General features: G+C 42.3%; 1 protein-coding gene across 2 annotated transcripts in view; it reads left to right on the top strand.

Annotated features, from left to right (window-relative positions):
- Positions 1-13,810, top strand: part of shroom2a (shroom family member 2a) — a 60,321-nt gene that overhangs the window by 11,061 nt on the left and 35,450 nt on the right. For both annotated transcript variants that reach the window (XM_049588565.1, XM_049588566.1), the window contains one exon: positions 8,679-8,827. In XM_049588565.1, the coding sequence (XP_049444522.1) occupies positions 8,679-8,827 (149 nt within the window). The remainder of the gene's footprint in view (positions 1-8,678; positions 8,828-13,810) is intronic.

The raw sequence follows: 13,810 nt of genomic DNA, 5'->3' as shown, positions 1-13,810 counted from the left end.
TGCTACAACCAAATATAATGATTTGCTGCAAAAATTTCGCAAAAGGCAGAGATGCTTAAAACTTCCAGAGACAGATTAAACTAAAAACTACTAAAAAAAATAAGCTGTGCAAAGGTCAAATATGGGTGAGATAGTTTATGTGATTGAACGCTGTCAGTGATGTGTGCAGGCAGTGCCTAAAACCATACAGGAGGTGTGTGTTCAGTGCGCCATCAGCTCGCTGCACAGGACATCTGTCAGCAGAAAAGACACATTCCTTACCCTCATCACCACCACATCCTTCCCTTCGTGTCCCGCAGAGAGACATGAGGCTATTTTTGAGGATACACAGGCATCCAGGATGGCTGGAGTTTGACTGATTATGGCCTGGAGGAAGATGGTAAACAAAGGACACAGCGTGGCTCGAGCTGATTGGGCTGCCATGGTGAAAAATGTTTGGAAAAGCACGATGAATCTCCTGCCTTGATGTTGGGTAAACACTGCCTGTGTTTGCCCCTATGTTTTCCTTTATGCCGCTACTTGACACTGTTTGTTGTTTTTTATTTACGTTCTTAAAATATTTTCTCATTGCGGAGCCATGTTGTTTGGGATAAAAACCAGATTAGTGTGTAGCTGGAGGCAGACAGATGTCCTGGCAAGTTGTTGATCTTAAAGACATCATTTGTTTGTGTTTACTGTATGCTTAACAATTAGTGCTGCTCTGTCGTCAGTTGTTGGACTTACAGTTGTTGACTTTGTTAGGCCTAGATAAATGTGATTAAAGTGTGTTTTGCCTTGGTTGCACTAATCAGTTTAGTTAATATTCTCCTGACCTGAACTACTGTTGACTTTATTTGATTCTGTGGAGCTACATTTTCCTCTCTGCTTAGTCTGAACTACTTTTCTCATGTAATCAAACTTCTTTAAGCAGCATGATCTGATCCCAAACACTGTATAATCAAATATATTCTGGAGTTTGCAAATTTAGTTAAAATCGTAAACCTGAAACCTGTTTACAGCCAGAAAGTTTTTCCCCACATTTTTTTAAGCTGGGGTATGCAGCAGTCCTGAAAAGGCAAAATAAAATGGCAGAATTTGAAAATACACCCTCCTCCTGCAGCTCTCCTCTCTCTGACCTAAGCCCCTCCTACTGGACAACCATGCATATGCACACGCTTCATACAGTAACCCAGTTTTTCCCATACATTAGTTCATTTGCTTTAATTTCTTGTTACAGAGTTGCATTGACTCAGCTCCTCCTTGCCCTGCTCTCTTTCTGTTTATCAGACCATAAATGAGACAAGACTTAGCTAGTGAACCACCACACTGTCCCTTTGCCTCGTTCCCCGCTGCTGTGAACTGCTTCCGTGGGAGGACAGCTGGCAGCAGCTCTTAAGACGGACCTTCGATCAGCAGCTATAGCGGCTTGAATTCGGCTAGCGCAAACCCCCCAGCACTGGGTGTCACAGCAGATGCCACCAGGTCTAATGTGTAACGGCAGCAACAGAAAATTTGCTGATCAGGTGGGGAGTCAGGGCTGTCTGGTCCCCCAGCGCTGGCTGGATTCATGTTGCTGAGGCCGCTGTCTTGGGGTCTGTCTACAGAGCTGCTGCCCACTCTTCTCCCAGGAAGGTTGTCTGTAGCAGCAGGGAGTGAGGTGGAGGACACACCATGATTTGAATTTCTCACTAACATTAGCTACGTTAACGTAAGCATTTGGCTCCGGTCAGCAGAAGGCTGAGCTATTAGCAACATGTACTCTCCGTCTCTGAAACACTTTGTTGATTAGACTCTCTTTTTGATAAGTCTGTCCTCCTTTTTTGGGTCCCTTTGCAGTGTAGGCAGTTGTGCCAATGCTGGAGCAGCAACTTTCTCTGCAGGATTTTCCGCCATTGAATCAGGTTTTCACAGAAAACACCTTTGTTGTCCAAAATCAATTTAGGACGCATTCACACTGGCACTATTTGGTCCGCTTTAAACGAACCCTGGTCTGCTTCTACGGATAGTTTGGTTCATTTGGAGTGGTGTGAACGCTCATTCGAACTCTGGTGCGGACCAAACGAGCAAACCCTGGTCCGCTTGAAAACTGGAGGACTCAGTTCACTTGCAAGTGAACCCTGGTGCAGGTCGCTTACAGTGGGAAATGCAGCCGGCTATCCAGCGAACCAAAGAGAGGAAGTGACGTAGAGCGCAGTGCATTTTGGGTAGGAAAAAACAAAGCCAACAGCGTGAACTGGGAGGAGCAGAGGTAAATAAACAATTAGGTTTGGACACCAAAGTAGAAACAGAAACCCCAAGACTGCATACATTTGTTGTTGCATCATTGTTTTTGTGGTGACCAAGCTGGCTGAAGGGGATGGATTTCCATTTTCAGTCCTGGCCAATCGATGAGCCGGGTTTTCTTCTTCCTCAAGCTTTTTTTTCTTCCTGGTCAGTGGTCGTTTTGGGCAATACCGCCCTCCAAACGAGCAGCTGTTGTAACTGCGTGACGTTGTCCAGGTGGTTTGGTCCACTTTAAAAAGTGCAGTGTGAAAGTGAACCGAACCAAATGAAGGTGTGAAATTTTTCGGCATTCCCCGTCCAATCGAACCAAGTCCCCCGGACTATCCTGGTGTGAATGCACCCTTAAAACACATCAGTGAGCCGCAGCGTTACACTGGGTGACATGGGCCAGAAGCAGCTCACCAAAAGGTCCAATCCGTCCCACTGGATGACTTAACGAGCCTAATAGTGACGACCAGCAACGTACATGTATATTCTGAATGCATGTATTCACTGTATGCATGTCCAAATAAAGCTCCTTGAAACCTTGAATACCTGCATATCCTATGTGTCTTAATCAGAAAATGCTTCATTTGGAAAAAGGCCTCATTCAGAATATCGAAACAGAATACAAATGGAATAGAAATATTAGTGTGCGTGTAAACTTAGTTGGTGAGTAGTAGACTGACTGATTGTGAACAAAACTGATGCATTTTGTTGAAATTGTCTTTTTGTGAGACATCACAGGTTGCTCATCATCTGTTCTGTACATGGAGGCTTTCAGAATGTCCTTTACCGTTAAAGAAAGGGCAAAATTTGGAGGTGTTATTTATAGGTTGTTATGTAATGGTTTTAATGGTCTGGCCCTCTTGAGATCATATTAGGCTGTATGTGGCCCATAAACTAACCTTCATCTTGCATAACCCACGAGCTCTGATTTACCTGTGCAGAAGACAACAGTTGGCCTAAATATGAAAACTGTTTGGTTCTTGTTTATCAAGGTTAAATGTTTTCAAACTAGTGTTATGTAGTGAGAACGATTTTCCAGTTTCCGTCAAACTGTGGTGCTTTTTTTGCCCATTTTAAACACAGTAACCAACTGTAAACACATAAGTCAGTGATTCAGTTTCTGTACGAGATACACTACCATATCAGGACCAGCTCAGGAACCCGGCCAGCCATCATAAAACCCCTCGGCCTGCCCTGCCTTAACCCTGCCTTAAAATTGGTATTATAGAAAAATGAAAAGGAGCTTTGATTCAAGTTATCTTGGCTCTGGTTTTCTGAGCTGAGGATGAAGGCCATATAAGACGTAATGGTCTGTAAATGTACACATACCTCTGTAGTGGAGTCATACGGCCCCCTCTCACAGGTTGAGCGGAGAACTGATAATCAGCTGCAGAGCTTGGCTCATGTGTGTTAATGTGCCAACTGCCGGGCAAGTTCTCGCTGCTTTTCTTTCCACACTGAGCCATGCCTTCTTGCACCTCTCATATCTGACTCTCTGCGTCAGCGTGAGGACAGCTCTGACCTTAACGCTGACACTTTAGAGACCTGCGCTGTAGCTTAGTTTCAGTCAGTGTAGTATCTTATATGCGGTTGGTCTGATGGGATACACCAACACCAGCAGTCGCTGACTTCAGTGAACTGTGCTGAGTTCACTATACTTCCCTTTGACAGATGTGTTATTCCAGGTGTCTGCCCTCAAACAAACACAATACGGTTTGTTTTTACATCATGCCACTGGCCTGGACAGCAGTTTTTTGAAGTATTTTTATAGCCTTTGATCCATGTCTTTAGAAACGGGCCTGCTGCTGTTAACTCTGGTAAACAGTGTGTTTCTTCTGTCACTGTTACCTTGTAAAATATAGTAGGAATGTCAACAAGAAACTGCTGGCTGGTGCGCCTCTCTCACATATCCATGAAGCATTTCTTTCTGTGCTGCTATGCTGCCCTTGGTTTTGAAAATCTGACTGCCATGAACATGAGACCAATAATTGCTAGTCATAGATTGTCATATTAATTCATATATTAGAAATTTTCAGGTGTCAGACCAAAAAAAAAGTGCTGAAGTTCTTGTTAAAGGGACAGTTTGTTCTCAAATAAAAAATACTTTTTCTTCCTCTGCCTTGTCTCCAGTATAATGAAACTAGATGGCACTCGAGTTGTGGTACTCAAAGCACCAAAAAAAACCTCAACAGCAATGTCTCTTTTCAGAAATCGAGACCCAGTTACTCAAGATAATCCACAGACCTTGATGTGAGCAGTTTCATGTAGGGACTATTTTCTTTCTACCAAACAACACCCACAAACCGTATCACCACGCAGAGGGAAGGGTGCATCTACTGCTTATTCACCTAGCACCACTGAGCTAGATAATGTTACAGCTAGTAATGTCCTGCTACGATTTCAAAGATCGGTATCGGGGCTGATAGAGACATTTTTGTTTAAATGATCAGGATCGGATATACTGAGCTGTATAGATCCTGATCTGATCCTTTGTTATACATCAGCTGTCTGGCAAACATTATGGCGATCAAAAGTGCTATATTGTAGGCAACTGGATTTGCTTGAGCGTCTTAGACGTTTCACCTCTCATCCAAGAGGCTTCTTCAGAGGCAAAACATCTTCAGAAAACTCAAGCAAGTCCAGTTGCCTGTGATATAGCACTTATAATTACCATGACCTGGATGACTGAGAATCTTCCCCAACATATTTTACTGGTGAAGCTTTATTGCACAGCGATGCAAGAAGTGCAGCTATGATCAACTCACAAATTCTCCACCTCTTTTCCACTCCTCACTATTCCCACGGCAAAACTCCACATGCCATTAATGACAACAAAATGCGGTATGACGCTGTCTGAGACTGACACACTTTTGCGTTCTGCTGTCATCTGTTGCACATGGTGTTTCACCACGGGAGGAGAGCCGGAGACAGCCACGCTCACCATGCCACTGCAAGTGCAACAATAGCCCCATGACTTAATCCGCGTAAAAGATGTGTAGACTACAAAAATAAACACTCAGTGGAATACAGTTCATTCAGGTAGGCTAACAAAAGCTGCACCGAAGCAACACACACTGGATAATACTCTGTTAGTATTATACTCTGTTAATTTCCTCGAGACAGTGTCAAGGTGGAAAAGATTAAAAGGAGGTTGGTTATTTTATACTTTGCTTTTTTGCAAAATAAATAAATAATTTAATAAAAAAAAAAAAAAGGAACAATTGAAATGCTTCCTTCTGCGTGATGATCCGGTTGGTGGTTGGTGGGTGTTGTTCAGTTGAAAGAAAATAGTTCCTACATGAAACTGCTCACAACAAGGTCTGTGGATTATCTTGAGTAAGTTCAGGTATATTTTCTTGGCACTTTGAGCCCTACAAGTTGAGTGCCATCTAGTTCCATTATATCAGAGAGAAGGCAGACATCTCCAACACTCAGCAACTCACACCAAAATAATCTAGACTGATAAATAGCACAACAGGTAAGACAAAAGACATGCGTTTATGATTTAGGGTTGAACTGTCCCTTTAGGTCTCTGATGGCGAGTGGTGGGCTACAGAATAACAACTTATTTTTCATAAATGGTTTCCCACACGAAAGATGCTTTGTAATCAACACTGACAAAATTTGTCCAAATATTACAGGATCTAAAACAAAGTACAAAAGTTTCGACATAAGGTCACATTAGCAGAATCTGCACCACAATAGGCTTTAAAACCCACAGTAAACATCAGGGCTTTGCTTATCAGAGGTTTTAAAGCACTGAGAAGCCGTAAGTAGCGCCAAGGTTGGGTCGTATGAGGTTACTTAAACACTTTCACAACACCTCTTGGACATAAGGAGTCTTTTGGCACCCACTTATAAACTGTATATTCTCTATGAGCTGGTTGCCATGCTGATAAATAGAAATATTTAGCACAATGTGCATTAAAGGCACGATCCTCGATCCTCTACTGTCACATCACGACAGCATCCACATTCCAATGACAGAGGTTCATAAAAACCGTTTGATGTCATCCAGTTTCCTCTGAAGTCCCACACCTATTCTGCACATTGCACAAGTCATCTTCCTTTCTTATAAATTCAGACAGAAAGGCAGAGCAGCGTTTTTAGGTCGTGTCTAGATGGTAATCCCAGATATGCAAAAACTAAAGGGAGATTTAATGTTTCATGTTTCAAGTGGTCATTTTAACCCAAACCATGATCTGTCCCTGACTCTGATCCTGACCAAGAGCTTTTTGTGCCTGAACATAACCAGACCTTAACCACAGCAGTGTCACGCCGTAAAACGGCAAGACAAGAATATATTTCGAAGTGGGAAGTGAGAGTTTTGCAGTAACCATGTAGCCACAACTGTGGTTTTGGACTTGGTACAAACAAACTGGACTGTACCGCCAACTACCAGCTATATAATAATAAAAAGTTGACTGTCTCAATCCCCTGCTGTCACATCACGGTAGCATCCACATTCCAGTGGCAGAGATTCATAAAAACAGTTTGATGACATCTCCTTTCCTCTGAATTCCCACACCTAGTCACTAGCTTCTTGTTGACATCCATTTTTGAAGGAAAAAAACTCCTATCTTGTGTGTGCTCTTGCACTTCTTTTATCACTTCTCATGTGCTTTGTTGACTAGACGTAGTTTTGAGACCAGACGGGCCTGTCGGGGATTCCTTTGGGTGAATTGTCTTGTTATGTGTGACCCCATGATGCTGATCACTCGTGTGTAATGTGCAAATAACAACAATTTCAAGATGCTGAATTATAAGACAGTCATGTGATGGGATCATTATGTCAGTCTGAAGATTCAGACAACATCAGATAACATTTGACTCTTTTTTAGTAACATCGATAGCCTAAGGCTCTGATCAGACAGAGTGCTTTTAGCAGCTTACTGCATCTTTTTTTTCAGTCATTGCTCAATAACCACTGCGTCACCTGTCCTTAGCTCAGTGGCTATTTTCCTGTGAAGTAAACTCATAGGAAAATACCTTAATTCTGCATATAGAAGGACAGACTGAGAGCACCTGGGGACTGGACACAAAGAAATGGACATCTGTGTGGGTAAAAGGGAGCTTTCACACCTGAAAGTCTGGACCAAACGACCTAGGTGTGAAAAGGCCCTAAGAGACCCTTAGAAAGAGGAGAAATCACAGGGAGTACCACCATCTGGTCCAGGAGCTTCACTGGATGATGGTTGGCTCAAGGCTTATTTTAGGATAGTTGCGGACAGTTTGACAACCTGCTGTCAATCATCGGGCCTAATGATGGCTGGTAAAATGTTCAAAGGAAGTGCTGGCTACAGCTTCTTCAAATTTGTCTTGCAGCTTGCGTAGAAGGGTGCAAATGATAGTGAGCTAATGTTAGTTTTAGGCCCCAATCACACTACAGGCGTTTTGCAGGTTAATTGAATACCACTAGTACCACAAGGGTGAGAGGCTGTCAGCAGATAAACGGAGATCTGTGTGGGTACATGAGACCCTAAAAAAGAGGATGGATCATGGGGAGTACCACCAGCTGGTCCAGGAGCTTCTCCCCGATGATAGCTTCCAGGCATATTTAAGGACGACTCCGGGGCAGTTTGACAACCTGCTGCCTATCGTTGGACCGTATAGCTCTGGGTATCCAGCAACCACTACCACCAGTTTCTCCTCCATTGTTTACCAACTGTAAACTTGTTGTCGTGACCACCACAGAAGGCCCGCCTCTCAAATGATCTGATTGGACAATGAGGAGAAAGATGATGTGGGATGTTTTTCTGCATTGAGTTAAAGTTTTTTCAACTTGAGGAGTTCAGAGCGCTCTGGCAGAAATACCAGACACTTGGAGTGCAGAAACGCGAGGCGCGTCTCAACGCAAAAACCAGGAGTAAAAAGCTTCATTCTTATTAAAACGATTACAAAAAGGTGCCCCCAGCTGCTGAAATGCTTTCTGTGTGATCAGGGCCTAACACTGTACCTCTCCTACTACTACCACTTGTTGTCAGTGCCATCCCAGAAGGCCCGCCTCTCAACCTAACTCTGAGTTTTCTCTGTTCAGGGTGTTTAGGGGTCTCCCAGTGAAAACATGAGGCACATAAAACGAAAAAAAAAAAAAAATTGCTTTAATCTTATTGAAAACAATCACAAAAAGTCTCCCCAGGCTGATTAAAAAAAACGCTCTGTCTTATGGGCCAAAGTCTGCTCTTCTGTAGTGCTTCCTAAGTTTAATTAGGGACCCAGTATGTTATTGGTAGGGCACAGATTAACTGGAGGAAGCTTTGACAGAAAACACACCTTGGATTTAAGATTCAGCTCAAGATTGCCACTGAGTCTTGTATCATGCTAACCAGCTGTCTTGCCGGCAGGAGTTGGCTTCCCGAAATATTTTGGTATCTCTGTAAAATAGATGTTTAGTTCTCAGTTCTCCATCTGCTGTGTTTATGTTCCAGGTGGAGGAAGGCAGCAAGGCAGCAGCTGTGAGTCTCCAGGTGGGAGACGAGCTTGTCAACATCAACGAGATTCCCCTGAGTGGCTACAGACAGGAGGCAATCTGCCTGGTGAAAGGCTCCCACAAGACCCTCAGTCTGGTTGTGAAAAGGTAGGTAACCAATCCCCGCTCCCCTCCCGCTGCCCTCTCTTCCTACATCTGCGGCTGTCACAAGTGCACCACCCCCCTCGGCTTCACAGGTCACTATGGAAACATTTCCAACAAACCCAGGTGACGGAGGATCCTGGCCCTCACAGCTGTTTGTCTGCGTCATGCGTCTGTAGATAAACCTGCACTTTGAGGGATTTCTAAGCTGTCACTGTTGAGTTCTTGGTAGCTGGATGGTCCTGTTTTGCCAGAGTGAAGTCAACAGGAGGTCGTGGTTTGTGACAGTTTCTCATGAGCAAGTCAAAAGAAGGAAGAGAGGCTGTGGCTAGGTGACATCATTGCTGTGTTAGATCCCACGCAGGCAGGTGTGGGGAGGACAAAGAAGGGGAAGTTATGATGCAAATGAGGCTATCTGGCACTGAGATTTTTTTATCAGTCAGTTGGTCCAACACCCTCTGTGATAAGGCATTTCTACTGTAGTCTGCATTGTTTTCTTACACCACACATCTCGTTCATTGACCAAAGGACAGACTGCTGATGAACAGTAAGCCCACAATAAATGATTACACTCACTCTTCTTGCCATAGGCCAGGCATTGTGACTTATTGACTCTGAGGTATTGTTAAGTATTCATATCTTGTTTAACTGATGAATCATTTGTCAACTTAATCCTGGAGGCCTGCTTACAAACGACCTTGTTGTGTGTGAAACACTGGTCCCATTGTCTGTCTTTGCCGTGCGCATTTCTTTCTGTATTGTATCATATCATAACGTAAGCCGTGAACAAATCCTACCGTACAAGGAAGTCCATTCACCATTTATCTCTCTGCAAGGACGTGGCTGTGAGTCTCACTCATTGTTTTTTAATTCCCAGTACACATGTCTATTATAGGATCTGGAAACAAGAATGCAGTACTGTCTATAAGGATTTCTGTCTATTTGATTACTTGTGTTATTGTGGGATAACTTACAGGCCCTGAAAAGATGCAGTATCAATCTGCTTCTCACTGTAAGCAACAGAGTCCTATGTAAACACGCTTTTCTGCCAAAGTGAGAAATGTTTGTGGATCGACCGACCAAACAACAAACTGACAGGGCTAAAAATAATATCTTTGACATATATTTTCCATATGACAAGAGATAACAGAACAATTAACCCTGGTATATTGGATTTGAACTTGGAAAATGTATTTTTTAATTTCACTGACTTGAAAAACACATTGCTGTAGCAGTTTAAATTCTTAACATTAATTTGTTAAGTATCTGTTACCTACTGTCACATCGTTTGTGCATAATCTAATTTGCTCTAATATGGCTGCTGTCATGCCAACAGACGTGTATTTCATTCAGTTTCCAATCGCAAGAAGAGCCCACGAGTACGTAGGTAAACACTCAGCTGCCAGTTAATGAAGTAAACCTATTTAAAACTAATGTTGTTTAATGCTGCTGTAATGTAATAAATCCTGCCTTCATGAAGGTTATAATATTGGGTTGTTTTTTTTTACTGTTGTGTGGTCATTTTGAAGGATGTAGCTTGTGGTGCTGTTAAACTAGGTTGTATCTAGGACTGCCCCCAACTAAGAATTTTCCGAGTCATTTTCCTAGTCGACCAATAGTCATCATTTAGGGCCATTAGTCGACTAGTCTCCTGCATGTTTACTATATTAATGTAATTATTAAATGATATATTTTGATGGTTTGAGTTGAAGGTGTGAGAAAGAATAGTATCAGTAACACTGTGCTACATTACAGAGAAATACAAAAGCATACTAATGAACCTTCATTAATATAGGCCTATATTTTATCTCCAAGTGCACGTCACACACTGAGCGAGCCGCCTGTTAATGACGCTGTGGGCTAATGGGCATGTAGCTACTTCCATGTTTCAGATGATACGTCATGTTTGTAGTCGACCAATGAAGATGAGTTTACATATCACCTTGGGTTTGTCCTTCGCCTTCTCAAAATGATCCCACACTTTGTATTTCCTGCCCGACATGTTATTACTGTATAGCCTATTTACCTGAAATCCTGAGGGCAGAGCTGATCTTCTTCCAGGAGCTGTTTATAAGTGTGTAGGCCTATTGTCCGTGGAACAGATGTAAAGCTCTGAGTAGCCTTGGACTAGCATGATCAACTGTACTGACAGTCCACTCCTTTGGTATCAGTGAGAGTTGGCTCGATAACAGAAACACCTCACTGTATGATACAATATGATTCAGCAGCAAAACATCCTCCAAAATGATCCTACAGTTCAATAAACACCTCTTTAAAACAAAATGCATTAGTTTGAGCTCGGTGTACCTAATAAACTGGCAACTGATGAATGAATTCACAAAAAATGGATTGCGGCTGCTGATAGTGCCATAAATTGTGCATCACTTGCAGCAGCTCTCTGCCCCGTCTCAAGGTCCGGTTCACGAAAGACATTGCGCTGATGTTGTTATAGCAAAAACACGGCCATAAAGTTTTGCAGCTGAGTGTTATTTACCCTCTTTTGCTCCTAACTGCAGTTATTCATGTGGCAACCTGTATCTGCACATACGTTCAGTCTTTATCAAAACATGATTCTGCTTCAAAATACATGCTCACGAGTAGCACACCTGGCATGACGATGCCTTCGCCTAAATATAATCATTGCTGCCATGATCACTGGAAGTCTGGCTGTGACGCCCCTCGTAAATGCGCTTCACTTACCACCAACTCTCTAAAGACGCTAATAAACTCACTGTAACTGCGTGTGGTATTAGCACTGACCTGCAGTGAGGCTCATTTGTATGGAAAGAGGACAGTGTTGCACCAAATTTATACATATTACCTGATTTAAATCCGTGCAAATTGGGGCGCCCACTAGCTGAGAGCAGGCACCTCATGCGCAAAGGCTGTGTCGTTGCTGCAACTGCAGGTTCAATTGCAACCCACAGCACTTTGCTGCATGTCATTACCCCCTCTCTCTCCCCCTTTCATGCTATAGCTGTCCTATCAGATAAAGGAAAAAAAAAAAAACACAAAACAAAATATGCAAATTAGTCCCGTCATAATAATTATGTTATTGACTTATCGAGGTCAGCAAATGTATTGCTGTCATGTCCATATGTTGTACGATATACGGGTTTCCCTGGGACAGTTTTAAGACATGGGCGCAAGTGTTTTTTTAATTTAAAGAATGCAGAGTTTTATTTAATTAGGATATTTATGAGGATATTTAATTATTTTTTTACTTTTAGATTCAGTGTCTCAATAGTCTTAAGAATTAAAAATTCATTGCTCTTTGAAAGGGTGTACTGACATTACCATGCTATTGTATTATCATTATATCAGTGTAGTGTCGTCACAACTTACCTCGAAGAATAACGATATGATCACTGAAATGACATTAAGGGCATACAATTTAAGATTTTTATTAAAAGATAAATACACAGCTGGTACCAGTGTATCAATACTGCAGAAAATGAGTATGGAAACTGTTTCAAATATTCAGAATTGATATGTTTTGATAAATCCATATTGTCGACAACCCTATATCGGTGGCATAAAATGGTCTTAAAATGACAATACTATCAGTTATTGCAAATAATTTTGCTATTTTACCATTTGTGGGTTCTTTGAGAATCACACGGTTTCTTTTTGTCTTACTTGTGCAGGTTTAGCAGCTGGAAAAGCCACACATTCCTTTCATGAACTTGACCTTGAGTGTAGTTTGTTTCTCTTGTCTGATTCTATCTCAGATGGCAAGAGAGAAAATAGACAGTCAACTGAAAATTGACCTACAAGCAGCACCAGTGGTACAAAATATTCCCACAGTGTCTTGTATCATGGCTAATTACTAGCTGATTGAGGGCAGCAACATGTATTTTTGGTTTTGAAACTGGGGGATAATAGGAAGTAAATACTGTACAGATTGAACGGAGGAGCAGGAGGCCTGACTAAAGGATATGGGTATTGTCATTTTGGTATGTTTGTAATTTTAAATGGAGAAAGACATTTCCTTACAAGGTCTAGTCTTATTGTTCATGTTGCATTTTCCGGACTTTCATTCACAGGGGACTCTTTCTTCCTCCTGCTCGTCTTTGTTAAAGAATTCAGTTTGTGCTGACCGTCTCAAATAGCATCTCCAGTCAGTCATTTCCCAAGACCACAATAACAAGTGTGTCTGATTTAGAGGACAGTAAAGCAGAGGTTCAGTTGCAGCCCCATTTCGTCTTTGTATTCAGCTGCAGTCTGCATGCTGTGTGGAACGTTGATGTCGGGGTTAGGAGATTTTTTACAGTAGAGTATTTCGCATCTGTACCTATTCAGAGCCCTGATGTTTGACTTTAGCTTGATCTGTGCCTGAGCATGCAGGTGTCAGCAGCCAAACACCTTTCCCTTTATCTCAGGGATAATGTTGGATAGTTGAACGAGGATCAGGAAGCTGTCAGAACCTGCTCCTGTCTACAGGTGTGGTCTCTTTACAGATAGCACAAGGGAGGAGCTTGACGTAGCAAGTCGTGTATTTTGCATGTAGTGACTAATGTGAGACTGTTGGTGTAGTGTCATTAGGAGAGGGGCAGGGGAGAGGCTTCACACACGTCACATTGACAACAGAAAGGTGTGGTTATCTGTGGGAAAGCATCTCGGCCTCTTTGCACATGCCTCGACAAAACTGCTGTACGCTCTGTGCCTCAACTCCAGTTTGTCAAACGAGGAAATCTTTCAAGTCTAACAGATAGATTTACATTTTAAATATCACTCTGTCGATCCCTTTGAAACCGCCTGCACATCAAAAACAGAACCAGGGTGTGAGCTGAAGTTTAATTGAATGTTTTAGGCTAAATTTGTTTAAAACTTGCCAACACTAACTGCTGCGTACACTTCAACACTATAATTATCCCACATCAACACATTGCATTTGTATGCATTCCAGCTTTCTATTGTTGAGCTTTGCTAACTGCAAAGTTGTAATTTGGCTAAATGTGGAAAGTTTTACGTTGAATTTTGGTCAGC

This window comes from Epinephelus fuscoguttatus, linkage group LG10 (genome assembly GCF_011397635.1).
Source record: "Epinephelus fuscoguttatus linkage group LG10, E.fuscoguttatus.final_Chr_v1".
Lineage (NCBI taxonomy): Eukaryota > Metazoa > Chordata > Actinopteri > Perciformes > Serranidae > Epinephelus > Epinephelus fuscoguttatus.
This window is presented reverse-complemented; position numbering and strand designations above follow the sequence as displayed.